Here is a 15,854-nt window from a genome sequence, read left to right on the forward strand (position 1 = left end):
ATCTCCATAAACTGAGGGATATCGGATTCCAGCACAGATCAAGCGTCTGATTCAGACTGAGAATAAGAATATAAAAATGGAATAGCGGGCGTAATTCCATTAGGTATCTTCGGACTCTTGAGTAGGAAAGTGGTGATACTAAGGTAATACGAATGTTTTTAGAAAGAGATTAAACGGATATGCCTGCCGTTCTGAGCTTGATAACCATAACCCAAACAACCCCCACTCCTCTTCCCTGCTGGGCGGCAATTTAAAACTTGGCGCAGGTTGATGCCATAACATCTCGTCTCAGCTCTACTCAATTTTATAGGAGGCTGAGTGAACCTCGGGGCCGTTCTCAAAGTTTGGCAACGAGAAAAAATCCTGTCACCACCTGGGATCGAACCCCAGACCTTCCAGTCCGTGGCCATCTGCTCTACCAACTGAGCTACTCGGCCGCCTCTATAGTTACGTATACCGGGTGGAAGTGAAATAATCCTGCAGATTGAAAGGGACGATAGAGTACACTTAAATGAATAGAAAACCTATATTACGTTTTGTGATTAAATGCAGGGTTAATTAGTAAATTAAATTGAATTTTCAGCAGTCCGGCAACATCGCCGCTAATACACTCTACTCGTGAGACAGATGTAAGAGGTCAACGAACTCTGTAACTCGGTGTTTCTCGCTAGATAAGCTGTTCTCTGGCGCTGTGTTGCAACCAAATCGCTTCGTTTCCATACCTGTGGAGTAACGGCTAGCGCGTCTGGCCTCGAAACGAGGTGGCCCGGGTTCGATTTCCGGTTGGGACAAGTTACCGGGTTGAGGTTTTTTCCGGGGTTTTCCCTCAACCCAATATGAGCAAATGCTGGGCAATTTTTGGTGCTGGACCCCGGACTCATTTCACCGTCATTATCACCTTCATATCATTCAGACGCTAAATAACCTGAGATGTTGATACAGCGTCGTAAAATAACTCAATAAAATCCATTATAAAATAGCCATGTCTACAGTGTGTTCAAGTGAGAGCGTAACTACCTTCTTCTCTTTCTAAAATCTGGTAATTCGATTACAATAGGGGCCAGTCTTCTGTTTCGACCGCTATACTTTTGCAGTTGCAGTTTCTGCCCTGAGTTTATACACGTATATGAACGTTGTGTGTTTAGTTTGATAAAGAAAAAAAAATCAGTTTTCTGTGGTTTGTGGAAACTTCATTATGTCACATGAGAATTTGAGAGGTAAACTCGGTGAAACGTTTGGATTCAAATTGAACGATCGTGGAGAAGCACTTGACAGAAAAAACGTTTTTTCGTGCTTAGTGATGCAAGAAAAATTGTTACTAAACGTAGAGCGGCACCTAATTCGGAGCATGTAAATGCACTCACATGTTTAAAATCGTGGATGAAGCAGTATTAACTAGGTGAGTCTTCATTCTTTTCGTTATTAATGTTTGTCTCAAAAATCCCCGGAAAAATTGACACAATAAATTATAAGCCTCATAATAAATATGTTATTAGGTAATTAAAATAGTTGTTTTGTAATATAAGGATACAATATGTACAGATATACAACACGTAATACTTATGCTTATCACCGAACACAAGTTAAATTTAAAAATAATTGTGTATTACAGTATATTAAAACCTTTTTTTAACTCTATCAAAACTCGATTAATCTATCGATTAATCGATTAATTATTTTGATCGGTCAACAAAATAACTTATTTATCTTTTAATTCTTTTGTTTGGCAGTAAGATACGTGAAGACCTAAATATTTTAGATTTGATATCTGTTGTGATATCTTGCTGTTTAACATTATAATAAGCTGAAGCGATGTTTTGCTGTAAAGGCCATTGCCTTTGTTTTTATTCGATTTTTTAGGTTATCTTTCATTATTTTCTTGAGATAAAAAGTCATCTACCTGAACCTTATCTTTTGAGTGATAAAGACAGCCGGTTTATCCACAATATTATTGTAGTCAGCTTAACTTATTATTGTGTCGATGAAGACGTTTCAGAGGGTCTTTCTCTGGGTACTCCCGTTTCCTTCCATCATTACACCAACGCTCTCCGCCTTCTCCTTATTTTATCTCTCATCCGCACTAGTCAAAATAGGCAGGAAGACAGTCTTGGAGGTAGTACGGGTTTCCGATGCTCATAAAGGAAGAGCTTGGGGCTCCGGGCTCGTGGGGCTCATCAGGTTATTCGTATGCGAACAGGATCCGATTGAAAAATCGAACTGAAACCCTGACCGAGTTACTACGTGAGCGCTGGCTGTCTTGGGGAGGAGCAAGTGAGAAAGCGCGGGGGGGGGGGATAGAGCATTATGCACTATGTACTTGCAGGTCCACTCACAGTTTGTCAAACCTGCTAACAAAAGCATTAAAAGGTTGACTAGTTGCCTGCAATGCTAGCATAATGGAACCTTCCCAGCCGACAGTCGAGGCAAAAATGAAGAATCCGTTATTGTGGTAATACTGGAGAGTGGTTCTTCTATTGGTCGCGATGCCCACACACACCCTCTCAGATATTTACGTGGTGATTGGTGACTGAATGACGAGGAACGAGGGAGAGAGAAGGAAGAAAGAGAGAGATTGCAGAAGTTGTCAAACTATAGCTGTATCAGGGGCTGAGGCAGGATGGCCCACCTGTCACCGGATTCACGAATGCTACCCAGGTCACCTGTCGGATTTGGACAATCATCGCATGTAAGATGCACAATGGGCTAAAAGCATGGCTACAGACCCGTCCCGGATCCAGTCCACGTAAAAATCAGGCCAAGTGAAGCCAACGGTAGTGATGACACGCTATTAGCTCGGACTCACTGGAGGAGCTCGACCTTGATGACGTGCGCATAGCGTATGCAGTACATAGCGTCCCAACGTAGTCATCAGAGATGTACGTATACAGGGTGTTAAAAAAAGTATTCAATATTTTAAGTGGTGATAGTATGCATAAAAACAAAAAAAAAATGTCTAATAAAAATGGATCCTATAACGCATACTTTCTGAGATCTGAACACTTGTTCACAGGAGGCCAGGTGGCCCGGGTTCGAATCCCGGTCGGGACGAGTTACCTGGTTGAGGTTTTTTCCGGGGTTTTCCCTCAACCCAGTACGAGCAAATGCTGGGTAACTTTCGGTCCTGGACTCCGGACTCATTTCACCGGCATTATCACCTTCATTTCATTCAGACGCTAAATAACCTAGATGTTGATGCAGCGTCGTAAAATAACCCAATAAAATAAAAATCATAGGAGGTGCTCAATGTGACGTCCATTCATGGCAATGCATTTCTCTGCCTTACAATACAGCGCACTCCAGATAATCATACTGTAGCTGACACCCCTGGCATGGAATAATGATACGTCGCAAGGAATACTGAAAACAAAAGTTTGGTAGCGGATACGAGCGGGGGTTAAGCAGAGATGGTGTTGTGAATTTCGTAATCAGCATGTGTAGGCTGATGAAAATTGCCATGCAGTCGAAGAAACAAGGCATCAGCACCGATTTTCAATCAACGTATGGGCAGGCGTTCTTGGCGATAGATTAATAGGGCCATACGTGCTACACAGAGATTAACTGGGGCTCGTAATCAGGACTTTCTTATTAACGTATTAACAACAAATTTCAAAGAGTGCGTGATTCCTTACTGCCAAAGGGCAGAGGAATGCATTGCCAAGAATGGACGTGAAATTGAGCACCTCCTATGAACAAGTGTTCAGATCTCAGAAGGTATGTATTGTAGAACCCATGTTTATTAGGCATTATTTTCTTGTTTTGATACATATTAGCACCTCTTAAAACATTAGATACTTTTTCTTAACTCTCTGTATACAACATATTAGCACCTCTTAAAACATTAGATACCTTTTCTTAACTCTCTGTGTACATACATACATCGAATAAAGGCAGTAATAAATTACTATTATTGTTATTGTTATACAATAATTTTAGTTATTAAATTTCTGAATATATATACTAACTCTTTAATATGCAAATACATGTAAACAGATAGCAAATATAACATAATAGTTATAATATAAAAGTTAATTATGTGTAAACTAATTATTTTTTCATTAAAAATAAACTTTCTTTTCATATACTGTAGATACAATAAGCATAAAATTAATATCTATTACATCACAACTTTGATACTTTCACGTATCCCTCCAAGAAAACTCAGAACACCTAATGCAAAAAAGAAAATCTTTAAATTGAAAGGTCCAGAGCCATAGTGGGCCAAGCGCCATTTATTAAAAACGGGGAAATCAAGGGTTAAAGTTAAGTGAATACCATAGTTTAATGAAGATTGACATATCATTTAGTTTTAATGTATACTTTATATTATTACTTGCTATATATTTCCATTGAATTATGGTAATAACTTCATTTTAACCCTGGTTTTCTATGGTTTTAGTAAATGGCGCTTGGCCCACTATGGTTCTGAACCCTTCAATAGTGTGCCGCAAATGATCAGTTGATGTGCCGCTGGAAAATGAAAATATTAAAGGTTGTCGTAGCAAAAATTTGGAAAATAAAGGTGAAAAAAATAGTAACGTAAGTCAACATTCAGCGAACGGAGAACAAGTCAACATTCCCTCCTAAAACCCTAAAAACCCTAAAAATTCCCCACTAGTTGGGAAACACTAGTTTAGACTATATGAATGTGCCGCGCTATTTTAAATTACACCTTTAGTGTGCCACGTGTTGATAAAGGTTGAAAAACGCTGCTTTAGAAACACCATCGCCAGAATTTTTTTTTATTTTCGTCGAAACTATTTTTTCAATATTCGGAATTATTGCATTCGTATTCAAGTCTCAAAACTGAAGTCAAATTGCCATCCGACAGTCATTTTCTCGGCCTGTACCAACGAAGAAATTTTCGAAACTGTATGAGCTGCTAAACATTGAAACTTAAACTTCATTAAATGTGGATAATTCGACAGATATAATATATTATAGAATGATACTATATCTACTTTATTATACACTTGTTTTAGTCACCAGTTACTCGTATTTTATGTTAAAGTTGAAAATGTACTGATCTCAAATTCTGAACTGTACCTACCATTTTAAATATAAGTTTAAATTATAAATTATTGAAAAGAAGAAATATAATTCATACAGTAATTTAAATTGTACCTGGGAAGTCTAGTTTGAGATGAATTGATTTCCCCTCCTTCCCGAATAATATATACAGGGTGTCTCAGAAGGAATGCAAAATACGTCAGAATAATGTAGTTTGGATTAATCTGCATCGATTTAACCTGATATACCTATGTCCGAAATGTAACGGTTGGGAAGTTATTGATGAGCGAACTTTTAAATGGAGAGAGGCATTATAGACGTATTTCTACGTTTTTATGATACATTATTTGCCTAACGAATACTCACATCATACCAATGTCGACGCCTGTGATCTCTGCCGAGGTCTCGCCGTGGCAGTCTGCGTCCCCCACGTTCACCATGACTTCGATGCGATCCGGCTGGTTGAGCGGTGCGAGGGCGTTGTTCAGGGCGCTCTCTACGTCAGACGCCGAGCAGCTGGATGGTACGCAAAATGCCCAGGTGTAGAGGGCGCTGCGAGGACTGGTCCACGACACTCCCTGGAGAACAAACCAGGCTTGAGTCACAAGTGCAATATAAATCCACGTCGCGAAACTGGGCATGAGTAGAACTCTTCAGACCGCCCAATTTCAAGTTAAGTGTGGAATGAGACCTCTGCCATTGGTTGAATAGCAATTATACTGCTCTCCTCTTCTGTCGGTAATATTTACAGTACATCTTCTGTCAGACATTACAGACATTATGGAACGAAGTATAGTAGCTGGTACCACGTCTTTAAATACGGCGACTAAAGATATAAAAGTCTACAAAGAATGAGTAAGGGCAGGTTTAAATAATTCGCATGCATTTATAGATCTCGGGATGGGGCATATTCTGGAAGGCAAAAAACTGATTGTCAAACAGGAGCAGGAAAATAAATTTACTGTGCCAAGTTGATATTTTATTATTAAACGGCCCCGAGGTTCACTCAGCCTCCTATAAAATTGAGTACCGGGGGTAAAGGCGGTCAGAGCGTGGTGCCGACCACACCACCTCATTCTAGTGCCGAGGTCATGGAAAGCGTGGAGCTCTACCTCCATGTCCCCCCAAGTGCCTTCATGGCATGTTACGGGGATACCTTTACCTTACCTTTTTTTCTATTATTATTATTATTATTATTATTATTATTATTATTATTATTATTATTATTATTATTATTATTATTATTATTAAGGGGGCGGTTTCTATGACATGCCATATTTTTTCCTATGGGATTGTTAGGGTTTTGAGACTGATTTAAACTTAATTCCAAGCATTCTGAAGAAAATGGAAGGGTTTTTATTGGACATACATGCTCCAAATGCATATTTTTGGACTGTTTTTAATTTTGTAGCATATTTTGTACCAAACTGCATATTAAGGTTTTATTTTGGGAATAACTGTATATATATTTAGTAGTGTTGTGGGGTTTGATCGATTAATTTTTGTTGTAAGATTAATCGATCAAAAATATTTAATCGAATAATCGAGTCGATTAAAATTAATCGGTTGTAGTTGATATTAATTATTATTTTGTTAATACAAACTCATACTAAAAATTCCGACAATATTTCTCTCTCGGAAATTGCTTACCTAAAAGCACAATAGTACTGTTATTTTCTAACTGTAAACTAGGTAGAGTAGGGAAAATCTTTGCACAAACACTTCAGAAAGAGATGGAGATATGAGGACAGTGACCTCGTCTACCTCTATTGAAAGTTGAAACACAATGCGAAATCCTTATTAAGCTTTATGGTTTTCCAAGAAAACTTCCACCTTGTTGTCAACTCACCTTCCTAGCATATGAAATACATACTTTTCTGGGATTCGTCCCCCTCATCCAATATAAAATAGCCATGTCTACACTGTGTGCAAGTGATCGTAACAAGTGATCTCTTTCTTAAATCTGGTAATTCGATTACAATAGGGGCCAGTCTTCTGTTTCGACCGCTGTACTTTGCAGTTGCAGTTTCTGTACTGAATTTGTAGTTGTGTCTTTAGTTTGATAAAGAAAAAGAATCAGTTTTCTGTGGTTTGTGAAAAGTGTAAACTTCATTATGTCGTATGAGAATTTGAGAGGTAAACTCGGTGAAACGTTTGAATTTAAATTGAACGATCGTGGAGAAGTGCCTGACAGAAAAAAAGTTTTTCGTGTTTAGTAATGCAGGAAACATTATTACTAAACGTAGAGCGGCACTTAATTCGGAGCATGTGAATGCACATTAACTTGGTGAGTCTTCATACTTTTTGTTATTTATGTTTGTCTCAAAATTTCCGAAGAAATTGACACAAATTATAAACCTCACAATAAATATGTTGGTAAGTAATTAAAATAATTGTTTTGTAATATAACGATACAATATAATAAATATACAACATTTAATACTTATGCTTATCACCGAACACAAGTTAAATTTAACTCTAATTTTGTGTTACAGTATATTAAAACATTTTTTCAAATCAATCAAAACTCGATTACTGTATCGATTAATCGATTAAATTCAAATAGTTAATCGATTAAATATTTTGATCGATCGACAAAACTAATATTTAGACATGTTTTAAGTTTTATAGCATATTTAGTAAAAATTCGCGTCATAATGTTATATTTTGTGCATTTCTCATATTTAATGCATTCATTCAAACCATAACGAGCCGTGGTAAAATGTAATACTATGAAAGTTTTTCAGAATAGCTCTAAAATACCTACATATATTTTCGGAGAAATGTAAAACTAAGAAAGTTGATGTGGAAAGAAGTTTCTCTCGCTATAAGACAATATTCAGTGTCAACAGGAGAGGGTTTTCATTTGACAACCTTAAAATGCATGTTGCCATCAATTGCAACAATCCAGCTGGTTATGCACAATGTCGTATAATTTTGAAAATACTTTCGTATGCTTAATGTAAATTAATTCTTAAATGTCTGCGAGGCCGTGTTTTCAGCAAATGGAATAATTAAAATGTCCCCCTTTTACAGGGTCCATGCTATTTTGCAGAATCCTGTTGAAGAAACTGAAAGTTGTATTGTGTTCCTATTCTATAGACAGGGGACATTTGAAGTAATTTGCTTAAATATAACATCCAATTGGTTGGAAATTGTATTTTAATCAATGTATAATGCAGAGAATTAAAAAAAATCTAACATACGGGCTATTCCAAATGAAATCGATCAGTAAAAAACCTCGCATTTTTTAATACCCTAATTTTTTCCCTATTTGCACATGGTGATGAGGAGAGTGCATTTGCAAAAATATACTATCGAAAGTCAAACGGTTTTCGTATTGTTGAGCGGCAAATTTAGCGTATTTTATAAAAACAAGCCTCTTTCAGCGCTCAGAACTCTGGAACCATTTACTGCAGAACATTGAACGAGAGCTCATTTTGAAGCTGACATTTGGTAGGTTATGATAAGAAGTAATCCTTATTTTTATTGTATACAGAGAGAGAGATAATCTGATTTTACTTACTTTTAGATTTTTTGCCCATTTGTAAAAATGTAAAAAAATATTGAGAAAAAAACCTTGCATTATTAAGAGGGATTCGGCATTGTTTGCTTAGTGGCTCGGCAATAAGTTTCGAAGGTATTGAATAAATTATTTTCACACGCCTGGACTTTAACGACTCAGTACCGCACGCACTGGCCGAGAGTGAAGATAAGCGAGCATTGGGCGTCATTTTACTCCTGTGTTTATGAAAACATGTGATAAAGCTAGCCTAGCTATGCGCTACTAGACGCAACATCACGTGTTTATGTCTCCTGGGCTTGCATCCCTCGGCTAGCTCCCGCCTCACAGTCAGCTGGTTAGCTCACGCGCGTACTATTTATTTTCTTTATTTGATATTTTCAATACTTTCTTATCAACGTTGCACCAGTAAAAAATATGTGTTTATTTGTACTTTCAATGCGGAATCTAACCATATATTTTAAAAATATTTTTTTCGTGGGCAAAGACGTCTAAGTGAAGAAAAATATAAATTTCTTCATTTCCATAAAAAGTAAGAAAAACTGTTTATATGTCAATATAAACTTTAACTTTTCAGCATCAAAATAAACCATGATTTTGGTCATTGTGTGAAAGGGTTTCGGAGCCACAACAGTTTAAAGTTGCTAATTTTATGAAAATACGATACATTTAAATATTTTAAATTTAAACACTATGAAGTTCTGATGCCTCAAACTTTGCACAAAGCATTGTATCACAGTTGTCTACAGACAGAAAAAGTTTCATTGTATTTAAAAATTGCAAGGTCAATTTTCTCTATATTTTGGTCGATTTGAGATGGAACAGCCCATACATGTATTACTGATAAAGTCATATTTCGAATTTTATTGGTCATATTTTTATGTTTTTAGGTCATAAATCCATGCATATATCTTATTATTTTAGGTCATAGAAATCTGCCACCTAATTATCATCATCATCACCAACATAATAATAGAATAACCTTCTCAATTATCTGTAAGGTAACTGTACCGTACGTTTTTTAAATTATGTACACATAATTTAAATATACAGCTTAGTACAGAAAGACTTGCCGATGAGCCATTCCACGTAAAATCGCACAAAATTATACAAATTTTGACCTTCATATTTCTGATTGCGTTTATATATTTTTTTTACCAACTCTAGGGTCTAATAAACCAACAAGTGTATTTTTATTTCCTCCTAAGTCCACATGTTTTTAAAATATTGCATGTTAAAATTCGTTAAAAATGTCGCACAATGCAACATTTAAAGCGTCATATTTCTGAGGATATTGATGTTCGAATTTTTTTGAAAAAATGCATTTAAAAGCTTAAAGTACCGTCTTTTGTTAAATATTTACTAACTAATTTTAATATAATTATTACACATATTATTTTATGATTCAGTTCTTAAAAGTCAGATATCAATGTGAAATAGCCCTATTAAAAATCTAAAAAAATGCATACTAGGTGCACTGAAGTATTCTTAATAATTCCAGAAAAAATCAGAATGGGATCTCCAATAGTTTAATGGAAATTTAATTACTTACGACGCAATGTGTAGCGGTCGGTGCAGCAGCAGTGGACGGGAAGCGTTGAAGCGCGCTGGGAGGTTTATCGGCGCTGGATGATCGAGTGAACGTTGCAACATTTACATCCAGTACGGATCAGGTCACTCGAGGAAACACTGCTAATTTACTTATTATGATATCTTCAAATATTTGTACATTATGCTTTTTAAACGTTTGTTATCATTCACACTACACTTTAAATTTTCATTCTTTCTCGAAAGAAAACTGTTTTACTAAATCTTCAGTTTTTGACAACGGAATGAAAGAATGTAATTTTAATGTACCACTTATTGGTTTTCGATTGTGGTATCTGGCCTGCAAATTTTCTGTGTGGTTTTTGTGCTTATTCAATGGACAAAATATAATTGACACGTTAGAAATGTTTTTTGTGACCAATTAAACAGTTTTTTTTTTGTGTGTGGTTGTAGGATTTTGTATCGATGGAACAAATTTTATCTTGTAATCGGAATATTTCTGCTAGGTAAGCATGATTCACATTATAGGTACCCTACAAGGAAAACTCAACTCGGTCTCCTCGCGCATGCTATACCCCCTCTTACCCGCCTGCAGTAAGCGTGAGATCATGCTGGAAACGGCAGCATACGTCATCTGCGCGAGACAGTCACGCTCGCTGGTTTCTGCATACTGAGTTTTCCTTGTCGGATGCATATAGTCATCTGCTTTTACCGTACCGGAATACATAATGTATGTCTAACGAGAACAGATAAAATGTACTCGTGACAGCAATTTTACAACTATTCACATGGCGCAAGTGATTAGAAAACCGATGTGATAGTTAACATGAAACAAAACGTGAAGTGTTCGAATCTCAGCAGCTCCTCTCTGTCCCTCCTTCTCTCTCATCTCCTTAATAAAAACGGCAAATATGACCTTGTTTTAAATAATTTTTAAAATATCGTGAAAATACTTCGTGACTATCTTGGGGTTTATATCTTTATTTAAAAACGGGAAATATTACCCTATTTTAATTTGTTTCTAATACACAAATTGGATGGTAACCTATGCACCAAAATGAAACTTGTAATAGATCATGACGTGAGATTTGTAAAATCTAAATAAGTTTATGCTCGACCATGCCGAAATGTAGTAATTATACACCTGGTAGTAGCCCTTTAATGCACCTCATTAAAGTACACCTATTCATTATAATTCAGTTGTTCAGCCAATGAGAAATAATCATTGTACCATTATGAAACCGCAAGTATCGATTATTCTCGGATATGCAATCGAAAGACAATTAGCGAAAAGTCACGGAGGCTGGAAATCCAATACTGTCGCAGAAGGTTATGTTCTGTTACTATAATAATTAGCGTTAATTGTAAATAATATTCAAAAAAATTCAATTTGTCATCTCGTTTTTCAATTCTAAATCAATTTCCAGGTTATATCAAGCCTAATGTTCATGTTATTCTCTATATTATATCAAGGTCAATGACATTCGTGCCTCGGAAAAAATCAAGACTTTCGCGTCTGCGCACATCTCACAATTCAGGTCAGTTCCGCTCCTCACTTACATAACCATAACATGAGTACTTATGAATAATTTCAAGTTAGAAATATGGTCGAGCATAAAAAGTCGTATGAAACTTGCCTATAATGGTAATTAAGACGCTCTTAATTACTACCATTATAGGCTCGTTACATAATATACTATTTTTCTCTACCATTCACCGTTTTAGAGGAAATCGTTATGTTTCTATGAAGCATTTGGCAATATCACGGCTACAGCAAATAACTATAACAAACGCGGCCTGCATTCCATACCTTCCCCTTCCCCTCTGCTGTAATCGGTCGATGACGCGGAACAATGCACTGCGTTGTAAGATTAAATTTATTTAAATGATTTTCGCCATTATTCAATTTAAATTTATGGCTAAACGGTTTGATATGCAAAAAAAAAAAAAAAAAATATTCGAGACATTAACGGCCAGATTATTTTTCCCTATCAGCTTGTATAGCAATCAGTCATTTCTCTCGGACCATTACCGCAATAGAGCGCTGCAAACATTGGCCAAAGACTATTTTTTTTTTTTCCTGCCTAACGGTGCTTCATTGAAGAAAAAGTGTAATAAAAGTTTTGTTAGGTATACTGAACATGTAGAATCACCTATTAAATGTAGGTGCATCGGTCCCATTCCACTCTGTATCTTCTTATAAATGTATGGTGTCTACTCTTTTCACGAAATCAATACATCGAAGTATTAAATCGCCTGCTTTATGGGACAAAATACGACGAGATAAGGACATAATGTCTTGTTTTTGCAAGTTACAGTACGATAATGTTATAATATTGAGTTATGCGTATTACTCGTATATTTCAGAAATGAATGACCAAAGGCTACATAATTAACGTATTAGAAAAGAAGAGTAAACCTTAAATAAATAAATAAATAAATAAATAAATAATGAATAATACATGAATGAATAGCCTAAATAAATAAATTAATTAATTCATTAATTAATTTTATAAATGAATGAATGAATGAATAAATAAATAAATTAATTAATTAATTAATTAATTAATTAATACCAATAGCTTTTAGAGAACCCGGAGATTCAATGCCTCCCTCACATAAGCCCACCATCGATTCCTATCCTGAGCAAGATTAATCCAGACCCTACCATCATATCACACATCCTTCAAAACTATTTTAATTCAATTATTATCCTCCCATCTAAGTCTCGGCCTTCCCCAAAGCCTTTTTTCCTTCCGGCCTCCCAATTAACACTCTATATGCCTTTCTGGATTCACCCATACGTGCTACATGTCCTGCCCATCTTAAACATCTGCATTTAATGTTCCTAACGGAGAATAAAATGCTTGCAGTTCTACGTTGAGTAACTTACTCCATTCTCCTGTAACTTCATTCCTCTTAGCCCCAAATATTTTCCTAAGCATCTTATTCCCAAACACCCTTAACCTATAAATAAACAAATAAATAAATAAGTAAGTAAATATATAAATAAATAGTGGTTAGTCATTAGGATTCGAACCATTATCAGTAGCCTATTACCTTGAACGTTGAAAGCTTTCAACTTCCATGTTTAGCTTTTTTGTTATGAGCTACGGCAATGTTTATGGCAACTGCCTCATTGAGTGATACAGTACTAAAAAAAAAAAAAAGGTAACGGTAAGAGTAACATATTAGTCCAAGAGATGAGACCAATTTTCCCACGGAAACGCTCACATGTAAACCCGCTGGAAACGAAGTGAGCAGAAGTTGGTGATTGACAACTTTCTCAAGTACAAGACAGCAGCAAGTTTTTTTTTTTTGTCCTAAGCTGTACAATCAATTAGAATGACATGGCTAAGGTTTGAGCGTATTCCGAACCTCAGCGCTGAGCAATCTGATGGCATCACAGTGTTCCGAATTTCAACGATGACGTCACTGATGCTCCACCGGTGTCGCACCGGTTTCATCAGCTTGCAGAGGTGGTGGAAATCTGAATCAGCCGCCATCAGTGAATCTGATTGGTTCTTATATAGGGCGGGAATTAGCAGACGAATGACATCGTTCATTGTTGTGTCATGGCGGTGTGTTCTGCTTTGGTTCTGCTGTAGCCTATTATTTGTAATGAGCACAACGTAAAAACAATATGTTAATGGCTCATGAGCGAACATGTCAACGGACCAGTTACTGTCTTCCTCCGACGAGTTTAGTGCTGGGACCTGAGGTATTCTTGCCATCGGTGCGGGGTTGGATTGCAGGTAGATTCTTTTGTTGCTACAGCCAAGCCGAGCCGAGCGGAGTGGGAAGTATTAATCGTCCAAAAATATGCAGTCTTCACTTTGTAGTAGTGTGTGAATATTTCATATACCGGTACATATTGTTTACCTAGGCCTATGTGATCTTGTTATAAATATATTAAATATATTTGCAATTTTTGCTCAAACATCTCCCTGATGTTAGCTATGTTAATATTATATGAATGACTCATATTAAATATTTCACCGTTACAAGTCATTTTTAAGGAAACATGCTGTGAAAAATGGGTCAACGAGACGAGTAGATATTTTAGCGTACAATGCTGACACTAAACAGGGCATCATTGTGGACCCCACGATACGTTTTGAAGTAGAATGTCATCAGTTAGTCGAGGTCCACCTTGAGAAGAAGTCAATCTATGAGCCTACAATCAACTATTTCAAGCTGAAATATGCCTTAATTCACGTTGAGGTATGCGGCTTGCTCATAGGTGCTCGAGGGACTACACCAGCTTTTTTCGAAGAATTTCGACGGCAGTTTGCTCTGCCAACATCTCTGAGGGATGACATTATGATAATTGTGTTAAAAAAATCCTGCCAAATCCTAATTAATCACATGGTGCCACAATAATAGTAATTGTAATTTTTCACGCCCTTTTCTTTGTTTCCCTTTTTTTTAAACTTAATATCTATGTTTACATATGTATAATAATTTTTTGAGGATATAGGCCTACTGTGTCCGTAAGGGTTACCATCAATGGGGTGCAGTTTAATATTATTATTATTTTTTTTTAAATTGATTACTTTACAAATTTAATTCAATTCTACTAATCACTAAATTTTATAGTATGATTCTTCTTTTAATTTATATTATTGTAGTTTTATTATGATTTTTATGTTTATTTATTTTATTGTATTTGTATTTCTGATGGTGTGATGGCCTTAACTTCACCATAATAAATAAATAATAGACTAAATAAATAAATAAGTAAATAAATAAATAAAATATTCTACAATACTTTCCTTCTCTGAACACGTAAGTACGAATGGTTGTATCTCTATCTCGCCAAAAATACGTTAGAAAACTAATAGGCATACTGCTCTCGTAAATTGGGCGAATGTTTTCAGTACGATTGTACTTTCTTCCAGACTGCCGCTGTCACTGTTCCCTCCCACTCCAGTACCGCGCTAGACTAGTCGGAACCGCATTCCTCTCAGCACTAAACTCCTCAGAGGATGACAGTATTACTACTGGTTCGAGAAATAAATTGTTTATGCTCTCTTTTCTTTGAACGAGAGTACGGAAATTTCGCAAAATCTTGCTAGCGTAGAACAGACAACAACCGTGCATCGGAAACTGCACACCAAAATTTTCTACCTGGATTTCGGTCATATAGGAACTGCACACCAACATTTTCTACCTGGATTACGGCCATATAGAAACTGCACTCCAAAATATTTTCTACCTGCTTTGCCAATACTGTAGATAGTTTTAATTTACCAAACTGTTTAAATTTTGTTCGAAATGGAGCGTCTGTTTACATCTGAAAGTGAACGGGGTAATTTAGTACTGGTATATGACGACTGTAAATTTGATAAAACCAAGGAATTGAAAAACTATGAAGTAATGTGGAGGTGTTGTGTTAGAAAACGCAATGCGAAAATTTATAGCTTGCTGAAAAATGTGGAAGTTATTAGATAACGCGGTAGGCATAACATGTGGTGGGCATTAGTATATTAAATCGCCAAATAATTAATGCAGCTATGAAAAGAAAAGCCATCGATATTGTTGAAGTCACCAAAAATATTTCACGCTGTTTGTCAAATCTTGCCTACAGAAAACCTAAAAGTGCGTGACATATCTCGAATAAAAGATAACATGAAAATCGTGGAGGGACCTTCAACCTATTCTACCTAAATCGCAACCCGAAGTTCATGACAGACTGAGTCATTTAAACTTTATTACTCAACGAAGCGAAGATTTCGTTCTTTTCAATAACAAGAAGTGGGGATTTCTTCGCTGT

The 15,854-nt window shown here is 36.2% G+C and overlaps 1 protein-coding gene across 1 annotated transcript in view; it reads right to left on the minus strand.

Moving 5' to 3' along the window:
- LOC138698421 (nose resistant to fluoxetine protein 6-like) overlaps positions 1 to 15,854 on the minus strand; it is a 99,131-nt gene that overhangs the window by 34,630 nt on the left and 48,647 nt on the right. The window contains exon 3 of the mRNA XM_069824310.1: positions 5,374 to 5,585. Within this exon, the coding sequence (XP_069680411.1) occupies positions 5,374 to 5,585 (212 nt within the window). The remainder of the gene's footprint in view (positions 1 to 5,373; positions 5,586 to 15,854) is intronic.

The sequence above is a fragment of the Periplaneta americana genome, chromosome 4, assembly GCF_040183065.1.
Source record: "Periplaneta americana isolate PAMFEO1 chromosome 4, P.americana_PAMFEO1_priV1, whole genome shotgun sequence".
NCBI lineage: Eukaryota > Metazoa > Arthropoda > Insecta > Blattodea > Blattidae > Periplaneta > Periplaneta americana.